General features: G+C 39.6%; 1 protein-coding gene across 5 annotated transcripts; it reads right to left on the bottom strand.

Moving 5' to 3' along the window:
• Positions 1–1,772: 1,772 nt before the first annotated feature.
• Positions 1,773–22,985, bottom strand: LOC116601234 (transmembrane and coiled-coil domains protein 1). Of its 5 annotated transcripts, none has more exons than XM_048734110.1 (21): positions 22,723–22,985; positions 20,696–20,800; positions 19,753–19,796; positions 18,913–19,016; positions 18,126–18,324; positions 17,369–17,434; positions 17,061–17,145; positions 15,337–15,385; positions 15,029–15,122; positions 14,391–14,446; positions 13,846–13,878; positions 10,982–11,005; positions 10,131–10,228; positions 9,135–9,243; positions 8,779–8,835; positions 7,661–7,787; positions 5,705–5,758; positions 5,569–5,637; positions 4,770–4,886; positions 2,696–2,886; positions 1,773–2,218 (listed from the first exon to the last, which is right to left on the bottom strand). In XM_048734110.1, the coding sequence occupies exons 1-21, from the start codon at positions 22,757–22,759 to the stop codon at positions 2,041–2,043; spliced, it is 1,896 nt and encodes a 631-aa protein (XP_048590067.1). In that variant the 5' UTR covers positions 22,760–22,985; the 3' UTR covers positions 1,773–2,040. The 5 variants fall into 5 exon arrangements, with proteins under 5 accessions (XP_048590067.1, XP_048590070.1, XP_048590071.1 ...); XM_048734113.1 differs by lacking the exon at positions 22,723–22,985 and adding an exon at positions 21,856–22,112 and having other exon boundaries at positions 18,913–19,035; XM_048734114.1 differs by lacking the exon at positions 22,723–22,985 and adding an exon at positions 21,856–22,071.
• Between the last annotated feature and the right edge of the window lie 405 nt (positions 22,986–23,390).

Raw genomic sequence — 23,390 nt, 5'->3', positions numbered from 1 at the left:
TCTCCCTGACTCAAAAATTTGTAGAAACAAATATAGTGCTCGACGATCGTGAGGTCAAGTGTGTCTACACGCATGCTATATAGCCTATAGCCTAGTTAGCAGTACAGTTCAGTTAGGTTAACTTCACAGCTTTGTTGAGGCTAATGCGATATAACGTTACAGGCACAATATTAACAGCAAAATAAGCTCCTGTTCTGAAGGTGACGAGATAAGCATTAAATAAAGATTTTAAAACCCTGTGTTTTGTAGAGAAATGGCGGGTGGTAGATTAATCTGGCTTAGGTGTTGTGTTTTTTTGAATACAAAATAACCATTGCGGTGAACCATTTGCAACACTTACTAATGAATGCATAATTCTAATTAATATTAAAAAACCAGGTGCTCTTTTCTCATACAAACTTTTTCTCTTTCTCACACCTAGCTAAGTAAAGCTTGAACAAATGAATTACTCAAAGAGTCACGCTGGTGGTGCTGCCTCTTTCAAAAGAAGCAACAACAATGTGATCGAGAGTTCGGTAAAGAATTGGTCTGAAGAGAAGAGTTGAGTTGAAAAAAAAGTGTTAAGGGAGTCAGAGTCGAGGGAGAGAGAAAAAGAAAAGTAGGAAAAAAAAGTTACCCTGAAGGACGGCCTGACCGAGGTTTAATCAGACGGCAGACGACCCTGAGGGAGTACAGCTACCGTAGTTACTAACGTTGTCATAACCTTGACATATTGGTGCGTAAAACCTTAGCCCTCTACATTGGGAATGTAGAAATGGGAATACCTCTTCTTCTCGCACGATTATAGCTTTTGTTATTTCTTGCAAAACCTTATTGACCGTGCTCTCTAATTAACTTGCCGTGTAGTCGATACTACACACAATAAATGTATACGCCTATTCCCCGTCCCTGCCAAAATAGCGAAGTCAGAGCTATTGTTCCAGCAAAAAATGCGACTTGCACCAACAAATCGCGTGATTTTTTTAGAGGCAAACTCACGCCTAAACATACACAGAAATGGCTGCGTTTGTCCCGCCAGGGACGGGATTCTTTCAAGCCCTTATTGAGATGGTAAGCCCTTATTGAGATGGTAAGCCCTTATTGAGGTGGTAAGCCCTTATTGAGGTGGTAAGCCCTTATTGAGATGGTAAGCCCTTATCGAGATGGTAAGCCCTTATCGAGATGGTAAGCCCTTATCGAGATGGTAAGCCCTTATCGAGATGGTAAGCCCTTATCGAGATGGTAAGCCCTTATCGAGATGGTAAGCCCTTATCGAGATGGTAAGCCCTTATCGAGATGGTAAGCCCTTATCGAGATGGTAAGCCCTTATCGAGATGGTAAGCCCTTATCGAGATGGTAAGCCCTTATTGAGATGGTAAGCCCTTATTGAGATGGTAAGCCCTTATTGAGATGGTAAGCCCTTATTGAGATGGTAAGCCCTTATTGAGATGGTAAGCCCTTATTGAGATGGTAAGCCCTTATTGAGATGGTAAGCCCTTATTGAGATGGTAAGCCCTTATTGAGATGGTTAGCCCTTATTGAGATGGTAAGCCCTTATTGAGATGGTAAGCCCTTATTGAGATGGTAAGCGCAAATAAGCTGCTTTTTGTTGTTATTTTGCCGCCGAAAGCCTGTACGCGCGCGAAATGCCACCCAAACAGTCACGTGACATCCACATCCATTTCTGGTCAACATCCCCATAATTTTACACATCACAGCAATGTATGATGGGAAGGGAAGGGTACCCTTGAAATTTGTTTTTGGAAAAAAACACAAATCAGAACACATCTATGTATAATGCCATAATTTCTTTCTTCACTTTTTGAACTCATTGTCCTATATTTACACGTGTTAGCGAAACGACCAGCGAACGCTGATCATAAAACACAAATAATTCTAAAACCAATTTAAAACCGCATTTCTGATCGAATATCAAATTAATTCCCAGGTAGATACTTTATACGTATTCAATTATAGTGTCTGAACTACGATAAATATTAATGGCACACTAAAATAAAATGATCTAAAGTATCTGCCTGTGTTCTAAACTGCTGACATGCATCACGAGGGCTCGTCCCTAAAAAAGGAGCTAAACAGTGAGAAACCGGAAAGTCTCTTTTTGACCGGCGCTAAAAGGTGCTCTATGTAGGTTGTCATAGCAACCACCGTATCGCTGTCTTGATATCTCCATAAGACTGCGATAGCGATGACGACAAGACTTGTCATAAAGGCCCGGCCCCTAAGAAAAGAGAGACGTTGATTCGTTAGTAACAGAACAGAGCTGCCATTAACAGGACAAAAACATCATCGTTGCCATTTCATTATCATCTTCGCAATCGTTTCATCATTATCGTCATCATAACCTCATCGTCGTCATCACGTCATCATCACAATTATTTTCATAAATACTGCATTACAAAACAAGGAGCAATACCATCACCGTCAAAAGCTTAATATAATGATCGCAATAGATCGCAATAACAATCACATCATTTACACCAAGCAAACAGTATTATCATCATCAACATACCACAACTATGCATCACTATTTTCATCATCATCACACTACCACTATCATCATAATCATCATCACACTACCACTATCATCATAATCATCATCACACTACCACTATCATCATCATCATCATCATCATCATCATCATACTACCATTATCATCATCTTACCACCATCAATGTCTTCATTCCAAGCACATACCTTGTTCTAGTGAAAGGCACGATGATTCTGGCGAGAGTAGTGAAGAGGATAAGTACAATGGCCAGCACAGCTAACACGACGCTCAGGAACTTGGACAGCAGCGCCTTGGCATGCACACTCTGCTCCAAATACTCGTCCAGCGCCCCCACCATCTGCTGGTTCTGCTGCTGTACGGCTTCTACTTTGGAGATCTGACGGGACGAAGAGCAATAAAAAAGGTATAATAAGGGTATAATTCACAATAAATAAAAATCAACAATAATAAGCAAAAGTTTCAATAATGAGCAATTTAGAGATCTGACGGGACGAAGAGCAATAAAAAAGGCTATAATAAGGATATAATTCACAATAAACAAAGATCACAATAATAAGCAAAAGTTTCAATAATGAGCAATTTAGAGATCTGACGTGACGAAGAGCAATAAAAAAGGCTATAATAAGGGTATAATAAGACAGGAGCAAATAATGGCAAAGTTTATATTGTAAGGTTATCTTAGCTTATATTCGCTTGATTTTTTGCATAGATGTTCCTTGTGTAATATAAAAAAAAATTTTAGTATTTTTTTGGTAGATAATCCGTTCTAGAGATATTGCAAATTGTAAGACTCTTGATTTGTCTGAAATTGACCAATTTGGGCGAAATTGCTTCTTTTACCATGATTTATGTCAACTTTGCTCAATCATATCTTGAGAACGGATTATCTACCAAAAATACTAATTTGTTTTATATTATGCAAGGAAATTTAAGTTAACTTTAGGTTAAATATAAAAAAAAGTAAGCTAAAACAACCTTACAATTTTAATTTTGCCGTTTTTTGCTCCTGTCGTACAATAAGAATAAACAAAGATTAACAATAATAAGCAAAAGTTTCAACAATAAGCAATTTAGAGAGCTGAGAGGACAAAAAAATGGAAATCACCTGAGAGATAACCAAATCACTCCATTCCCCGAGAGAGAAAATCATTGTTGCACGAGAGACTCGAATCACTGCCAGATAGATCACCGAATCACTAAGCGAGATAATCACTGCCCGAGAGTTGACCGAATCACTAAACGAGATATAATCGAATCACTGCCCGAGAGAAGACCGAATCACTAACCGAGATATAATCGAATCACTGCCCGAGAGATAACCGTATCGCTAACCGAGATATAATCGAATCACTGCCCGAGAGTGGACCGAATCACTAAACGAGATATAATCTAATCACTGCCCGAGAGAAGACCGAATCACTAACCGAGATATAATCGAATCACTGCCCGAGAGATAACCGTATCACTAACCGAGATATAATCGAATCACTGCCCGAGAGTGGACCGAATCACTAAACGAGATATAATCGAATCACTGCCCGAGAGAAGACCGAATAACTAACCGAGATATAATCGAATCACTGCCCGAGAGATAACCGAATCACTAACCGATATATAATCGAATCACTGCCCAAGAGATGAACCGAATTACCAAACGAGATATAATCGAATCACTGCCCGAGAGATAACCGAATCACTAACCGAGATATAATCGAATCACTGCCCGAGAGATAACCGAATCACTAACCGCGATATAATCGAATCACTGCCCGAGTGTACCGTATCACCAACCGAGATATAATCGAATCACTGCCCGAGAGATGGACCGAATCACTAACCGGATATAATCGAATCACTGCCCGAGAGATAACCGTATCACTAACCGAGATATAATCGAATCACTGCCCGAGAGATAACCGAATCACTAACCGAGATATAATCGAATCACTGCCCGAGAGATAACCGAATCACTAACCGAGATATAATCGAATTACTTCCCGAGAGAGAGACAAAACAAAGGGCCTGAGACAAAGATTTTAATTCAAAGGTAAGTCTTCGTTTAAAAACAAAGCTTATCTTTAGCTTGAACTACCTTCATTCCAGAAATAAAGAAATGTTTCCTATTGATGCCCCGAAATCCAAGTAGGGACGATTTCAACTTTATTTATTTGTATACCACTATTTTCTAGCAAAGTTGAGTGTGTTATCTAAACAACACCCCCATCTCTTAGGGATATTAGAGATGTCTAAGAGTTTTACCCGCGTGACGTAGCTATCCAGTGCTTCCTCCATCTCGCCTGCTCGCTCTGACAAGCGGTACTCCACGCACTCCATGCGCTCCTCGGCGCGCTCCAGCTCTTGCTTCAGGCTCAGCATCTAAAAGATAGAAAGGCAAGCTAAATGTATTGCTTCAGGCTTAGCATCTAAAAGATAGAAAGGCAAGCTAAGGGTATTGCTTCAGGCTTAACATCTAAAAGATAGAAAGGCAAGCTAAATGTATTGCTTCAGGCTCAGCATCTAAAAGATAGAAAGGCAAGCTAAGGGTATTGCTTCAGGCTTAGCATCTACAAGATAGAAAGAAAACCTGAGGCCTAGGACAAACGCCGTTCTTTTCATGTCCAATGCGAATGAACAAAGAACAATCGAATTGGTTCGGCGTTTAAATTAGGTCTTAAAGTACTGCTTCAGGCTCAGAATATAAAGTAAGAAAGACAAGCTAAAGGTTTTGCTTTAAAGAATGTCTATCAACTTCTTTTGTTATTGTTGATATTTAAAAATTACAGCGGTTAATTTGCAAGAAAAATTCAAAGTAACAATATACGATTGAGAACTTATACATTTATAATGGTAATTGATTGAAAGTTTCCCAGTTACTCCCTTGAATAATCCGATGGAAATAGATTATTTGTGTGACTCGGCATTGAACGGGAGCATGAAATGGCGGCGTGATTGGCCTTCTTTAAGCCCTTGCTCCAGACACTTGTTGTGTTGTTTCATCATGATTGGGTTATTTCATCGATATAGTTTTATCAAAACTCATGGCAACATGTAAAACTACCTCGTTCTGGTGCAACTCAGTCAGGTCATTCCACTGTGACGTCAGATCGTTCAGTTGGCATTGAAGATGCTGTAAGCAGAGTATGTGGATTAGCCTAGAATAATAATTATTGAGTGAATTACAAGATGGCGTGTACCTCTGATTTGAATCTCTGCTCTTGTAATGAGCGGGCGAGTAGCTCCATCTGATCCTGTTGATGAGAATAAGAAAGATGATGATGATGATGATGATGAGGCCTACTGGCCTAGTAATGACTGCTTTTCTAACTACGTGCCATACTGGCCTAGTATTGACTGCCTTGCTAACTACGTGCCATACTGGCCTAGTAATGACTGCTTTTCTAACTACGTGCCATACTGGCCCAGTATTGACTGCCTTGCTATTTACGTGCCCTACTGGCCCAGTATTGACTGCTTTGCCAAATACGTGCCATACTGGCCTATTAATGACTGCTTTTCTAACTACGTGCCATACTGGCCTAGTAATGACGGCCTTGCTAACTATGTGCCATACTGGCCTAGTAATGACTGCTTTTCTAACTACGTGCCATACTGGCCCAGTAATGACTGCTTTTCTAACTACGTGCCATACTGGCCCAGTAATGACTGCTTTTCTAACTACGTGCCATACTGGCCTAGTAATGACTGCTTTTCTAACTACGTGCCATACTGGCCCAGTAATGACTGCTTTTCTAACTACGTGCCATACTGGCCCAGTAATGACTGCTTTTCTAACTACGTGCCATACTGGCCTTGTGTTGACTGCTTTTCTAACTACGTGTCATACTGGCCCAGTATTGACTGCTTTTCTAACTACGTGCCATACTGGCCCAGTAATGACTGCTTTTCTAACTACGTGCCATACTGGCCCAGTATTGACTGCTTTGCCAAATACGTGCCATACTGGCCTAGTATTGACTGCTTTCCTAACTACGTGTCATACTGGCCTAGTAATGACTGCCTTGCCAAATACGTGCCATACTGGCCTAGTAATGACTGCTTTTCTAACTACGTGCCATACTGGCCCAGTAATGACTACTTTTCTAACTACGTGCCATACTAGCCTAGTAATGACTGCCTTGCTATTTACGTGCCCTACTGGCCTAGTAATGACTGCCTTTCTAACTGAGTGCCATACTGGCCTAGTAATGACTGCTTTTCTAACTACGTGCCATACTGGCCTAGTAATGACTGCTTTTCTAACTACGTGCCATACTGGCCTAGTAATGACTGCTTTTCTAACTACGTGCCATACTGGCCTAGTAATGACTGCTTTTCTAACTACGTGCCATACTGGCCTAGTAATGACTGCCTTGCTAACTACGTGCCATACTGGCCCAGTATTGACTGCCTTGCTTATTACGTGCCATACTGGCCCAGTATTGACTGCCTTGCTAACTACGTGCCATACTGGCCTAGTAATGACTGCTTTTCTAACTACGTGCCATACTAGCCTAGTAATGACTGCCTTGCTATTTACGTGCCCTACTGGCCTAGTAATGACTGCTTTTTTAACTACGTGCCCTACTGGCCTAGTAATGACTGCCTTGCTAACTACGTGCCATACTGGCCCAGTATTGACTGCCTTGCTTATTACGTGCCATACTGGCCCAGTATTGACTGCCTTGCTAACTACGTGCCATACTGGCCTAGTAATGACTGCTTTTCTAACTACGTGCCATACTAACCTAGTAATGACTGCTTTTCTAACTACGTGCCATACTAGCCTAGTAATGACTGCTTTTTTAACTACGTGCCCTACTGGCCTAGTTATGACTGCCTTGCTAACTATGTGCCATACTGGCCTAGTAATGACTGCTTTTCTAACTACGTGCCATACTGGCCCAGTATTGACGGCCTTGCTAACTACGTGCCATACTGGCCTAGTAATGACTGCTTTCCTAACTACGTGCCATACCTGCCTAGTAATGACTGCTTTTCTAACTACGTGCCATACTGGCCTAGTAATGACTGCTTTTCTAACTACGTGTCATACTGGCCTAGTAATGACTGCTTTTCTAACTACGTGCCATACTGGCCTAGTAATGACTGCTTTTCTAACTACGTGCCATACTGGCCTAGTAATGGCATACCTTCATTGACTCCACCGTGTTTACCAGTTGAGCCTGCGTTTCTCGCAAGTCCATGACGTCATGTTCGTAGGACGTCGGGGGGCTGGGAGGGAGACTTGTTCTCGGGCTTGTATGTTGGGGAGGTATACTGGAGTATTACAATAAATAAGCCCGATTTAGTAAGGTAGGTTCGCTTCATACTGGCTACGACGGGCTAGCCATACACGACATACTAGAATCACGTGAAAGACTAACATTAAGTCATGGGATAACCTTAAGGCCGATTTAGACGCTACGATTTTTGCCTACAACCATCGCATGCGACATGACTTAGCTCTGATTTATACACTAACGACTTTTCGCTCATGTCTCAAGAAAATCGCGTACGACTTTTGCGCCTTTTACTCGTCGAGGACTGGGACCAACAACAAAAAACATGGCGGACCGTCGCACTGTTGTAACTGCAGCACTTGCTGCTGCAATTTTACGCCGTAAACAAATGGAACAAGACGAAGAAGGGTCCAAGAAAAAACTGACAAAATGGTTCCTATTGTTTAATCTTGGAGGAGCTACGTTTGGCGAAAGATCCACGCGATTGCCGACGATATCTTCGTATGGATTTTCGCCATATTTGCAAACCAAAACAGTCGTCGCCCACCGTCTCTCCCCCTGAAAGGAAGATTCGCCTCGATGCTTCCGTCATTTTACCAAATATGGGCATAAAGTCATATAGTTTTGAAACATGTTTAAAAATTCCTTCAACTTTTTCGTGTCGTTAGCTCGTGTCGTAGCGGAGTTGTAGGGCTGATTAAGATTTTGCGACTTGAGTTGTATGCTGACGCGAGCGTGTCGCATGCGATGGTTGTAGGCAAAAATCGTAGCGTCTAAATTAGCCTTTACATGACATACTAGACTAACTTGATTGACTAACATTAAGTCACGGGTTAACCTTACATGACATTGCGTGATTGACTAGCATTGCATGACGGACTAACCTTGCGTGATTGACTAACATTGCGTGACGAATTAACTTTGCTTGATTGACTAGCATTGCGTGACGTATTAACTTTGCTTGATTGACTAGCATTGCGTGACGTATTAACTTTGCTTGATTGACTAGCATTGCGTGACACACTAACCTTGCGTGAGTCGCTGAGGCGACACTTGATGAATCGTCGTCACTGTTGTACCGAGGACTAAAAAATATACAAACGTGTTTTCAAGTTCTGGTGACTGTATAGTAACCAACCTGGTGTCCGCTAATTTATTGAGTGACTTTATAGGTTAGTCTGGTTATTTTAGTCCTGAAATGTTTCAAGGTACGTTTACGAGACGTTTTCCAGTATAAAAGAACATTGCTACCCGTAAAAAAAGCAAAGAAGTTATCCGTGAGGCATATTTCAAATTACAAAAAAAAAAAAACAATACTGAATTCCCAAGCTGTGGGACTTGCTTCTGTGGCGATGTCGACAGGGTGAAGGCAGAGAGCGCCTACCTCAGGTTAGGGTTGTGGTAGTTTTTGTTGTCGGAGTCACTTCCCGTGATGCGCTCGCCATCGTCTCCTGTTGACGGGTTACCTTGATCGTCTTCGTATCCGTCTGTCCCTACATTGAAAAAGGTAGCCACATTAATAACAACAACAACTTAATAATATCTGTCTTGATTATCCGCTTGATATGTTGTATGTATACACCTATTTCAAAATATGTTGTCTGTTGAAATGGCGAATGCCAATTGTCGAATGGCAGTTCTAAGATCGAAAAATACCATGGAACACGCCAAATTTCTAATGAATGCAGGAAAATGTTGATAATTCTGCGATTATATTACTTATCATCTTATTCTTACAAATAATTATACCCACAAGCAGTGATTGGTCTTAGATTGGCCATTTGCCAATTGCCGTTCCCCATTGGCACTGACAATGTTTATTGAAATAGGTGTTTGTCATAGAATTTGCTACTTGATGTTCCCCACAGGAAAGCCAAGACTAACTACTTGCGAACCGAGAGTGACGTCATGCCGGGAAAGATCAAACTGAGGCTTTGGCGTATCAACCGAGGCTGTGCGACCTATCAAAGGCTCCTAGTAGAAGAGGTAATGTACATTATCAAAGGGCAGTGGCGGATTTAGGGAGTTTAAACCTCCCAATGGGGTGCCAGAAAGCCATATGTAACAAAAAAAAACCCTCCCCCCTTTGTCACTGAGCCGAAGTAACCCTTTAGCAAAAAGCTAGATCTGCCTCTGAAAGGTCTTATGACAAGAGGTCATGTGACCTATCCAAGGGCCTTAGGACTAGAGGTCATATGACCTATCCTAGGGCCTCAGGACAAGAGGTCATTTGACCTATTCAAGGGCCTTAGCGGACAAGCGGTGATGGGACCTATTCAAGAGCCTTGAGACAAAGGGCCATGTGACCTATTTAAGGGCCTTAGGATAAGGTCATGTGATTGGCCTTGAGGATTGACAGTATTCGTGTGAAAGCACTTACTGTTTCCCTGAGCAGTTGGGATTCCTGTGGAAACATTTTCTGAACTTCCAAATCTGTTTTTAATCAGGTTAGCGATTTCCAATGGTTTTGTTACAGCCCTGGAATGAATCCAAAGGAAAAACGCGATAAACAAAGTAGGTAATATCTACAATAAAAGCTCAATTATGAATAAAAAAAAAGCATTCTGGTAAATTAAAAACCGTTAAAATTTCCCACGCTTAAGGGTGAAATTGCACCCTAAAGCAGCGTTCGATCGTGAGTCATTACAACAACTGTCATATACCGCACTGATGAAGTTACTATAACATTTTATCAAAATATTATATGTATGTTCAATAGGAAAGTTATCGGCAGGGGTTCGGAGGCCATGTATTAAATCTTATGTATCAACTACTTATAAAAGCCGTATTTTGTGACTTGTTTTGTAACAATTACTGACCAAGATAATTTCCCAGGTCATGAATCTTACTTATGTACTCATATTTACAAAATGACAATTTTTGTTCCTTAGCAAAATGCGATTGGTGCACGGGCTTTAGAATAATTTGGCTCCGAAATGAAGTCTAATGTCTTGTTAGTGTTGAATAAAGCACGTATCCCTACTTCAACTGGTTTCGCTCGGTACCGCGGTTTGAAAGGTTGCAACTGTTGGAGCGAAACCAAGGCAAATACATCCAGTTTTCAACACTTACAAGACATTAGACTTCATTTCGGAGTCAAACTATCCTATAGCCGGCGATTGGTGTGATCCAACCATTTAGCGTCCTCATCCTTAGGCAGGCAACGTGTTAGCAACGCAAAGCTTCACGGGAAAGCATACAGAACAGCGATACATATGTCCAGCGGCTTACCCTATCACTCCATCCTTTACTCCCCTGCAACAAATATGAATGAAATAAATAAAACATAAAGAAATGCAAAAAAAAAAACGCATTCAGCCAGCCAGACACAAAGAAGACTTGCACCGCTTAGGGCCCGGTCTCACTAGCAAGATGTTCAGGACATCTCTGTTTAGATAAGCTCAAAAACTGACAGATGTCCGTGACATGTTACGAAGCCAAGTGCGACCTATGTTTATACGCAACACGACAAATTCGCCGGTCGGGGCAAAACATCAAAGGAGCCGATGTCCTGCCCCAGGGCAGGACATCTACCTGATATCAGGGGAACTCTGTTTGTTTTTATTCTTATCACTCACACAAAAAACGTAAATGGTCTCAAATAGCAACCTTCGCTTCGCCTTCAAAGCTAGAGGTGAATCTCTACCAAAATCTCTTACTTCCAACAATCTGGCGGCGTGAGGAACAGTCAATTCCACGCCAAACATGACGTCTTCGCATTCGGTGCATAATAGACAACTACATTTGCAAACAGTATCAGCTATGCATCCGACTAACGCAGCACGATGTATAGGTACATCCAAACGAAAAGCAGCAGATTTTTTTCCTTTCATGACTTAATATGCAGACGTGCAGCATGCAGAGAGTATTTGCTCTTCGAATCTCCCGCGCACGAAGGAAACGCAGATGAATGACATACGATGTTATTTTTAGGGCTTGTGATCCACGGATGTTACAAGCAGTGCGACCTTAATTTAAGAATGTCTGATAGTACGTAGATGTCACGGGACAAACTTGTCCACCTAAATGTCTCCTGAACATCTTGCTAGTGCGACCGGGCCCTTAGCCGGAAAAAAGTCAACATACATAGGAAAGCCTCTTCACTAAACAAAAATAACAAAGGGCGAAGAAACAATAAGACAAACAAACAAGGAAAAAATTACAAACCGTCATTTAAATATATATATATATATATATATATATATATATATATATATATATATATATATATATATATATATATATACACCTATTTCCATAAAGGTTGTACCCGCGAATCAATGTATCGTACCCCCCGGTGGTTTTTTGAAAGCAACCAACGGCTATTGTTAAAGCCTGTTAGAGAGACTAGAAATAAATGTTGTGACGTCAAATTAGTTCTCAATTTTTATTTGTTGCCGCCTACAAGAGCCGTTTTTCATGTGCGACAGTTATAATTGCTAAGAAAAAAACAAACAAGCGAACTATTGAACAACTATAGTTGCCACATAAAAAATGGCCAACTTTGCGCCATCTACACAAGCAAATTAAAATTGTCACATAAAAATTGCTGGCCTATCTACACGGCAAACTATACATAGTTGTCGACTAAAATTGCTCGTGTAGATGGGGTTTAAAAAAACATGTTCTCCTAGGCGGCCATACAAAAGTTTTCCATTCCCGAGATGGTCGCCTACAACTATTAAGTTTTATTTTGCCTTTAAACATATGTCTTGTAAAAGTTAAAACATTTCTTTATCGCATTAAATTATGTACAGTGGTTCTACATAAAAAGTGAAAACAAAAAATAGGGAATTAGTGAGTCATGTTAATTCAGAATCCCGTAATTCAGATTTAGTGTGTCATGTTGAGGACTTACGGCCAGAAGCAGGACTTGTGCTTCTTAAAAATCATAGCCTTGTCTTTGCGAAGCAAAAATCTAGGAGAGAGGCTTAGCGCGTCTGTCTTTGGACTTGTAGCCTGGCAAGCCTGAATATGTATTTTGGGCAGTGACCGTGTAGGTTTAAGTCGACCTGTTTCACCGGCGTCCATTTGAATTGTTACCGTGACATAGACGATTTTGAAATACTCGTGAGGTAAACATGGCCACCTCCTAAATTATTTATCTTAAACAACTGTTGAAAGGATAGTTGGAGTGAGCAATTTGCATTCAGATTTCACAACCATTTGCCGCAAATATCAGATTTTAAACACTCGAGGAAATAATCAGACCCAAATTAGGAAATTCATCTAACCCAACACTGTTATTGCCAAAATGATCAAATTTAATTTAATTTTCAAAATTGATTTTCTAATTCTAATATCGTAACTTTTAGTGCGTTTTGCACCGGGAAGTTAACAGCTAAATGTTATCAACGAATTAGGCCACATTGTTTAGTGAGAATTATTATTCCGGAACTTGACAGAGGAATTCCCAATAACGGCTAACGAGTCAGGAACTATTATGGATAGAGAAACAGCTGTACATCCAGCAACCACGATCAAACAATTTGACTAAAAAGAAGCCGCAACCTATTTGAGATTATTTTACGGCACCGGGGAAAACATAAACTTATTTATTTTTATACATTGACAAGGCAGTACTCTAAGAAATAAGGAGAAGTGTGAAATATTGGAGATGCGGGTTTTTTTTTTAAACAATTCCGCTCAACGAGTCTCTTCAAATTATAGTTGTTACAAGGATTTACTCTATTACATAACCATCCCCTCTGGAAATTTTGTCGACGACTTCAAACCGAAACCAGACTAAACATATACTATCCTCGAAGGATACGCATGACTTTATGTCAATTGACCGTCATAGAGGGAAGATATTGGGGAGGGCCATGCAAAGGGAAGGGGGTTCATAAAGAAAATATAGGCCCCTAAAACCGATTGAAATCCTTGGGTCATCAAAATCTTCCCTCTCCCCTCTCCTTCAGGATATTCAATGAATACTCCCTAGTTTTTAAGTAGTTGATCTACATATTTGAAAGGACACTAATGATCTTATGATCAGTCAAAGAGGGTAGAAGAATCAGTAGTTTATCTACAGTATTTAGAAGGGTACTAATGAATATGTAATTTTGTGCCAGGGAAACAACAAAAAAACTTACCCCGAGATCCCTTTGATATTTTCTTTCACGCCCCTAATACAATAAAAAAACGTCATTTTTCTTACTGAACGGCACTAATAAATAGCCAATACATAATAAATTTCTATTTCTCCTGGGGCTGGTTTTGGGAAACAGCGCGTGTATACACAAGATGTATGCCCATCTCTCCCGCCCTCCTGCACATGCGACGCGCGCTACCGGGACCACTTTAAAAGTTTTGCAAAGCAAGTCAATAAGATAACGAGAAACGTATGCTATCTGTTTGACATGGAAATCACAAGCAGATTATCGTGGCAAAGATTTGCACATCGGAACACGGCTTAATCCTCATACATATGAAGTTTTGCACATCGGAACACGGCTTAATCCTCATACATATGAAGTTTTGCACATCGGAACACGGCTTAATCCCCTACATATGAAGTTTTGCACATCGGAACACGGCTTAATCCTCCTACATATGAAGTTTTGCACATCGGAACACGGCTTAATCCTCCTACATATGAAGTTGGTGCCCTTGCATTATTCAATGTAAAGAGACTCACTTGAATACTTCTCGTGCAATGTGGCTTGATGAAATGGTGCCATTTTCCTCTAGATCCTGTTGGAAAAGTTTCCAGACAGTCATACATTACGTAGTCTGCTTAGCAGCCGCGTGACACTAAAAGCGGCTGCCAAGCAGAGTATACATTACGGGGAAAATTTGGAAGTTCCCTTTTATTAAGCACTTTTCCCCTATGGGTGCATGTTTGTAGTGTTAGGGTTCGCCGTGTTTGTATTTAACAAATAGATCTCATTTTTGCGTACGTCTGTCCTCTGATATATGCACTAATGATGTCGCAGCGTGTGATAAACGAAAAAGTACGCAACGACACGCAGTCGAGTTGCGTGACTGTTGTGCATGGCACGCTGTGGCGTCTTCCGTTCATCTTTTAGAGGACAGATGCACAAAAAATGAGATCTAATTAAAATGTGTGGGAGAGCGCGCGCATGCTGACGCCAACGTGCGTGTGTCCTCTAATAACACATGGACCTTTGACCAATCAGAGCAAGCGATTTCCCGAGTCTCGGTGCGTTATAAAGCACGTCTCCCATATGAGTGCATGTGTGTGGTCTTAGGGTTCGCCGTGTTTATATAGCGACGTGAAGCACTGTATTCTTATGTTATTTTCTGTGTCCTTACCACAAGGGCTTTATGATACTTTTGCAGTTTTCTCTGCAGCTGAGAGATGGTGGCGTTCGTCTTTTGGTTTTTTCGCTCAAAATTTGTCTTGACCCTGCAAATAGACATGGAAAACTCAGTGAACCATGTGCCAATTCTCGATTCGCCCACGATATTGACAACATTTTTAGCTATGGATAAAGGCAAAAAGACAATGGGAAATTCTAAGTGGGGGAGCCCCCTCGATACATACGTGGCCCTTTCAAGAAACCCCCTGTCCGACAGTCACATGGTTTGTATAGCAAGGTATGTACAGGATTTTTACTTACTTCTGTTTAGGTGCAACCTCCGTTGATTCTAAATATTCTTTGACAGATTCTACAAATGAGATAAAGATACATGTAAAATTAAGAAAAATGCATGACACAATGTTGGACAAGTCAGTTTCAACTAAACAACTTAAGGAAGGATTCACTGTCATAAGGTGTATATTATTATACTGTAGCAAGAGACCATGATATAAGAGAACGAATCCCCGTGGCCCATGATAACGTCCATGAAACCTATTTTTAGATTGCGCGAGCTTGTCAATCATAGCATCCATATATGGTTCATCGCGCCATATTTGGTTATGGGCACCTCGCGAGCTATAGTACATTTTCCCAATTTTTTTCCCTCTGCACTTCTTGACTTCGTTCGCTACCTGTTTTTATCCTTTTAGCTGCTTCTCATAGCTCATGATTACAATGCTACTTGTAGGATGGTGTCCTGGTATCTGTTAAGTTATCTAATGTTAAGTTATCTAAATGTTATATAAATATTGAACGGGAAGACGTCGGGGAAACAGCGAGTTTGGAGTTCATTCAAGATGTATCAGGCTGACTCTTAAAAAGTTCTTTTTCTCTTCAATACGGTGAGATGAAAAACTTAGGCATTCTCAGTCTATGTTATGTATTTTAATACAAGAAGGCCTTTATTTTTCTTTGATTTACAATATTTTTAGATGATGAATGAACTTCAATTCTTCACGCAAATCTTCAGAAATCATGTCACTCAAGAAACCCTTGTCACTGGAATAAGATTTACTTCATTATGGAGACTTGAAATCTTTGTGAAATACCTGCCTTAATGACCACAATATCGGTGTGAATATAATGGTATTAAGTTCTGGATGTATCTTTTTCATTAAAAGGGAAATGGAAGAGAATTGTGTGTTGTAAACACAGATTTATGATTGATTGTTGTTTTACTTATAATTCTTGCGAATCAGCCGTGAAAACTTTTACTGGGGAAGTTGATCCCCGAGCCTAAAATCACGCACTCTATGCATTTCAATGTCCGAGAAACGGTTGATTGGATCCAGCGTACTCTATGGAAGATCATTTTCACAGCGTAAAAAAGGATGGTATTTTCGGTCAAAAAGATTTCCATAACAGCCTCTGCCGGTTCACATCGCTCAGGATGTGATCGCGCGTTTCATGTTGCTAGGAAACGTGAGCGCTAACCAATCAGAGGCGTATCTAAAAATAGTTTTTACGGACGTCATCATTGGAACATACCCTAGTACAGGGGATTCGTTCTCTTACATCATGGTCTCTTGACTGTAGTGTAATATGGTCATGTACAGTGATTGTTGGATTCTTTTTTGGCAGCCCAAAAGGGGGGGGGGGGGGGGGGTTAAACCCCGTAGACCCTCTTCCTAGATCCGCTACTGATATAACACATGTAACATGAACAACGGCTCCTACAAGCATGTGCAATGAAGGATCCGCCATGCTCAGACCACAGGGAGCAGTGAGGCCTGTTTGGCCTGTTGTCGGTTGTCAACCAGAGCATAGGACTCTTTTCATTTATGTGCATCAGTGTCAATGAGACAGACTCAATATAAAAATTACTCATCAGATAGTTATCCATTATTCCTGACATGAAGGTAGCATTTACAAAACACCAGAGAATTATCCCATCAGTGATTGCAATTCTTCATATAATTGTTAGTAGTTATAGTGTTATGATCCTAAATGTAGAAAATAACAAGCACCTATCAATTACTGACCATCTCGTTCTTCTTGTAACTGCCGTATTTGTTCTTTCGTTTTGTCAATCTTCCTTTTAAGTCGAGCAATGGCATGGGCAATTTTCTGAAAACAATGTATCATACTTAAGAAAACAATGTCTAACTAAGACTAAATTTTCAAATTCATATGATTTATATAAACATGTACATATGATATATATAAACATATACATATGATATATATAAACCAGAATTGGTTACCATAGTGACACATGCACTTTATCTGATTATGTATGCATGCTAAGAAACTGTAGCAAGTCTCGCTTAGACCAACACAGACTGCATACCTCTGAGTCAACGACTTGTGCATCCACTTCATCAAGATTTTCTTTGTCATGTATCAGTCCATCCAGCTGTTAAAACAGTTATGGGTAAAAAGTCAAAATATCACAAATCATATATCTTAAATGCAGATAAATTTACAGAATAAAGCTAGATTACAAAATTCACTGGCTGGTTCTACAGAAATCAAGGTGTAAAGCCCTAATGGCCCTTGTAGTTGCTACTTATGATAACAAGTTTTGGTAAAAAAATGATGTTACAATTGAAGTCTTACAGTGATACAAGTCAGAGCAAATCATACAATTGTTGTCACAAAGTGATGGGTCCCTTGTTGTAGTAATATAATCACAGTATTACAAGAGCAAAGCATGTGATAGTATATACAGTAGTTTTGAGCCTTATGACATCACAAAACATATGGTATATGCAATAGTTCATAGTTTAGGTACTGTAGTTTTCTCTTTGGCAGGCTGGGAGGGGAAGTGGGGTTGAGGTAGGAAGAATCACATAACACAACTAGATAATCTATTCAAATAAAAATAAATAAATAAATTACCCCACTGCAAATTAAGGTTTTGATGAGTTACAGTATCTAGGGAAATGGTCTAACCTCCCCCTGCTTAAAATTCTGGCTAATGGCGTGATGTGATATTCCAAGACAAAACCGTAATATAGATACCCAAAGAGACACTTGAAGGACTTTGACTCTATCCCACCAAAATACCCATTTTAGCGCGGTAGATGGGCTGTCTTTCTTCATACCGAGTCAAGCTCCGCTGTTTCCTCGTCAGTGATTGACAGCGCTGTGTTGCTACGCCCTCTTGTTAACTCTGATGAGCCACCACTAGATGATAGTGCACCCCCCTGACTACTGAGAGTTCGCGACCTGGGTGACGTCTCCTGGGCTGTGGCTGAGGATGCTGCTTGGACTTCAGGAGGTTTTTTACGATGCCTGCCTGCCCTGAATTTTATAAATTAAATATATATGATCATTACATGAAGATATTATTATGTTTCAGACCATTAGGAAATTTGTGCAAGTATCTAACGTTAAGTCTTTTTCAGAGGATGTTGCAATTAATAAAACTGCAATTAATGAAACTTTGAGTTTAGAGTGATACACAGTTGTATATGTTGATTTTGAAAGAGTTGAGTCTTGCAAGTTTTTAATAGACTGGTGATAGTTTTGTCACAAGCGTCTAATTTCTGGGCTTGAACAATCATGAGTTTGCTGTGATTTCAGCTGAGCTATGTTGCTTGAATGGCAACACAACATGTCATGCTACTCTATTTTCTGAGCTGGGAAAATAATACGATTTTGTTGAGATTTCAGCTGAGCACCTTTGCTTGAAACACAACACACAAAAAGCATGCCATTCTCAATTTCCTGGATACCTGGATTTTTACTACTGTAAGTCTGAATGTAGAAGTGGGAGACAAAGCAAATATCCAAGGAAATCCGGGAGGGTTGACATCCCCATGGTTGTTTTGATATGCAGCGTTGAAAGAACGGGAAGGACAAGTAGAAGTCACATAATTCAATACCCACCCAGAAGGCATTCTTGCTCGCTCCCTGATCTGCTGCAGGACCTTGGAGAAATGCTTGGGTCTCTCAGGCGGCACATAGAGAGCTTTTAAGTCCCCATCACCAGCCTTGACACACAAGGAAATTCTAAGCATATAGTATAGTTTACTTAATATCTACTTCCCATCACAAGCCTTGACACACAAGGAAAGTCTAAGCATACAGTATAGTGTAATTAATATCTACTCCCCATAACAAGCCTTGACAGACAAGGAAAGTCTTAGCATACAGTATATTGTAATTAATATCTACTCCCCATAACAAGCCTTGATACACAAGGAAATTCTAAGCATACAGTGTAGTGTAATTAATATCTACTCCCCATAACAAGCCTTGATACACAAGGAAATTCTAAGCATACAGTGTAGTGTACTTAATAACTATGTACTCCCATAACAAGCCTTGACACACAAGGAAAGTCTCAGCATACAGTATAGTGTACTTAATATCTTCTCCCCATCACAAGCATTGCAAAGTTTCAGCATATAGTATGGTGTACTAAATATCTTACTCTTATCACAAGCCTTCTAACAGATGCTCACCCTCCTAGGTATATTGTCTTACATGTTCAGGCAAGGCACTTATAAGGGGAGGCATTTATTGGAGGTAGGTGTTTATATGAGGAAGGTTCTTAGTGTGACAGTGCTTATTAATGAGAGCATGCTTTTAGTTAGGCACTTATTCATAATTTTCTACTTCAGCAAGGTGTTTTTTTGAGGGAGGTGCATATTCGAAATATAGCATATACTGTATCTCCCTGTTGCATTTAATACTGAACTTATAGTTATGTTACATGAAAGTTACCTCTCCATCACTCCTCCCTTCTTCTTTTCTCCTCAATAACAAACCTGCAAATCATAGACAACAAATTAATCAGACTCACTTACAAACCCCATTCAAAACTATTTTAATAGTTTTTTAATAGTGTCTTAAAAGACACTAAGTCTAAGTTTAACATTCAGTATCATCCATGAGTCATGTGTTGATTCAATGTAAATGTATACAAATGAAGACAAAATCATCAACTTAATTCATTTACATGCATTTGCACGTTTAAACTTAGCCTGGGAAATAAACTGTTCGAATTGAAATACTGTTAAACAGTATTCAGAAGCTTTAGCTTCTGAACTTGTATTTACTGGAGCTGTTCTTGCTTAATTTCTTACCATTTCTTTGATGATTTATCTTGTTTTTTTTCCTTAAATTTGATAGTCCAGTTAAAGACACATGACATAAAGCATTATGCAATAAGTCTCAATTTTAGAATAAGTCCCCCTTGATTTACCACCCTGTCATAACCCTATAAATTTAAACCCTTTTGTAGGCTATTTGCAAATTTTGTAAACATGGGTAAAAAATTTCATAAAAATTGTTCATGATTATATATATTCAGAGTGGTCACTGTAACTGTCTGGAATAAGCAGGTGCGAGCCAGTAAGATCTCCATACTGCACAAGTCTTCTCATGGCCATGGGCCAAGCAGCCCTAAGGGAGTGTTTAGGGTGTGATAGATGGGCGGAGGGTTTACACCCCGCCCTTTCTCAAGAGTCTTACAAAATGCAGATAGAGTTTGTCATCTCAGTGAATAAAAAAAACTTCACCCCAAATGCATATTGTGACCACTAGGCCAAAAGCAAGCCTGATTTTCTGCCTATAGGCTCACTCTATAAGGGATTTTCAGTCAGGATAATCTGCACAAATCTGGAGAGTTTGACACTGCTAACTCCTCGAGGTTGTATGGCCGTACCTGCCCGCCGCCCAGTTAGTGGTGAGTATCTAGGGGATGAAGGTCTCTCTGGGGTCTGGAGTGAGGGGACACTGCCACTATGGAAAAGACCTGGCACAGACAGCCCTGTCAAAATATATAAGTTATAAACACATAGGTTATAAAATAACACCAGAGAATATTTATGTGCAATATATACATATTGCATAGTATTGATATAGTGCTTTATACAGTGTCATCCATGATCTAAAGTGCACCACATTTAAAATCGTAAATAACTCATAACTGTACACTTTATTCTCACATCATTTTTATTTTGCGGTTTAAGAGAAAAATCTAACCCATTTCACAAACACAAAAATCTTTGTCCACCAACTGGTTTAAAGGCCAAAAATAATATCATAATATGATGTGCCAAATACTTATTTTATAAAGTATAACAAAGTAAACAATCATGAGTTTATTCAATTATGTGGATAAACCTGGCTTAAGTTCAAGTGCAAAACATTTTCTTAATTTGTGGCATGTTATATTGACAGATGTTTGGATGTCTGAAGAAATAAAATTTGTGCCATGTTATTTTGGCTACACAAGTTGAATCAAACATTAAATAAGAAGCATTTTTATCTAGTCTTACAATATTCTTTTCATAAGGGTGCTTACTGTACATGGTTTCCTAGTGGCATTGAATAACTCATGGCAATGTTTTAAATTTAACATACCAAGATAGACTGATTATTATAGGGAAATACAAAAAAAAATCTAGCTGTTGTGATGTGTAATAGCAATTTGGACCTTGCTTTTGTAACAATTCAAATTCAAATGGACAAATGAATAACTAACCAAAATTCTAAAAGAGGTAGGACATTTTGGGTTTTAGTTGAAGCTCAATTTAAAATTAATAAGATTTCCAGCGCTTGAGGAACTTAAAGCTGATCTGGTGTGAGACATAAAGGAACTCTGTAACTCTAGATCTTGGTAAAATGAAACCAGATGATGTTCTTATCTAACCTTGAAATCAAGAGGAAGAACTGCGAAGTACGCTTGAAGAGCTTATTTCGACACGCGAGTCGTGCACGTTTAGCAAAATGTTTTCAATATCGCTAATGGTAAAACTGGTTTCATTTAACATAACAAAAAGTATAACAAAAGAGGTATTAAAATAGAATTACAGGACCCACCGTATTGGCTCAGACAAAAGCAGTGAACGACGTTAAAACAACGGAAATGTGATAATAAAAACGAGTCCAAAGCCACGTCTCCAAGAAGATAACCACGATTGTGTTTTCCAGGGCGACTGGTTTGTTTACAAATGGCTTCAAGTTCGTTTCTGTGTGTACATTGACGATCGAGGCAAAGAATTATAAGATCATAGACGGAAATAGTCTGGTACGGGTTCTAACAGCTCAAACTTACTAAGCTTCTGAGTTTTTCTGTCTGCATTTCTGATTAGTAAATTCATGTTTTATAGATAAGATTGTGAGCAAGAGATTCCGGACCAATCATAACTGCTTTTATACACACACATGTCCGGCAAACCATTATTTGATGGACGTAGATTTTTTTAAACCAAAACCGCGGAATCTACGTTGATATAGCCTATAAGAGTTTGTCTAGCTACATAAGAACGGTCGCCTTATTTAAATGTCAAGTTAAGACGAAGGAGTAAACAGAAAATAACATTTGAGTAGTTCAAGTGTGATTGAATGTCAATAACAAAATACACATTTCCCAATCCAGCTTGCACTTCGACCGCAATCTTTCGTAACCATACTTAAATTTGCTAAAATAACAAACACGCATATAAAAAAAGCACATTTATCTGGTAAAATAATTTGTGTAAAAGGTGCGAAATGGATGAATTGTTATTGTGGGAAAAATTGGGAGTGGGAACGAACCACATGCAATGCAAAGATGTGCAGAATTTTGAAATTAGCCGACTGAATTTGCAGCCGATGAAGCACTAAGGAGAAGCTTGAGGTCCATATCAGAAAAATGAAAAAAACCTTTGTTGGTTTAAGACTCCCCATTTGATATTTGATCCTTACCTTTTTTCCTTGGGGAGTTCGAGGGCGATCGGGACATCGCGATAACCTTGATTTAAGTAACTTATGTCACCGGTTCAAATTCACTTTGATTTCCGATACGGTCTGAAAGGCTGAGAGAAGATCTGTGAAGACCCGCAGAGAACCCATAGGGCAGCAATCTCCCAGAAAGGAAAGGAGAAGAAAATAATGGCAATCAAGCGAGAAAGAGCCCTTCAAACTTTGTTGTTTTGGATTTCATTGAAGTAAGAAGTGGGATTAGACCATGATGCAGTGCGCGAAAGGCCAGTATGTCACGTGATCATTTTTTTTATAACATATATATTTTTTTTCATACAATTATATCGCCCAATAAGTTTCAATACCAGGCTACCAGCTTAGCTAAAAATATGAGATCAAAAAGCGGATATCTTTCTGTATAAGTGAAGTAAGATCTACCCACGGGGACCAGCTCACACTTACACAGGTAGCCCGAAACCGCGACAAATAACAATGAGCAAAGCACGGAAGGTAGGACATTTTAATAATCCTTGTCTCCTAACACTAAGTTTTTATTACTTAATTTGAAATTCTAATCAACCCTGCCTTTGTCTCTCGTGGGGATTCAATCGTCGACTCTGATTGGTCAAAAGCATCTTGACCCCAGACAATACCAATAAACTTCCCTTTGT

The sequence above is a fragment of the Nematostella vectensis genome, chromosome 11, assembly GCF_932526225.1.
Source record: "Nematostella vectensis chromosome 11, jaNemVect1.1, whole genome shotgun sequence".
Classification (NCBI taxonomy): domain Eukaryota; kingdom Metazoa; phylum Cnidaria; class Anthozoa; order Actiniaria; family Edwardsiidae; genus Nematostella; species Nematostella vectensis.
This window is presented reverse-complemented; position numbering and strand designations above follow the sequence as displayed.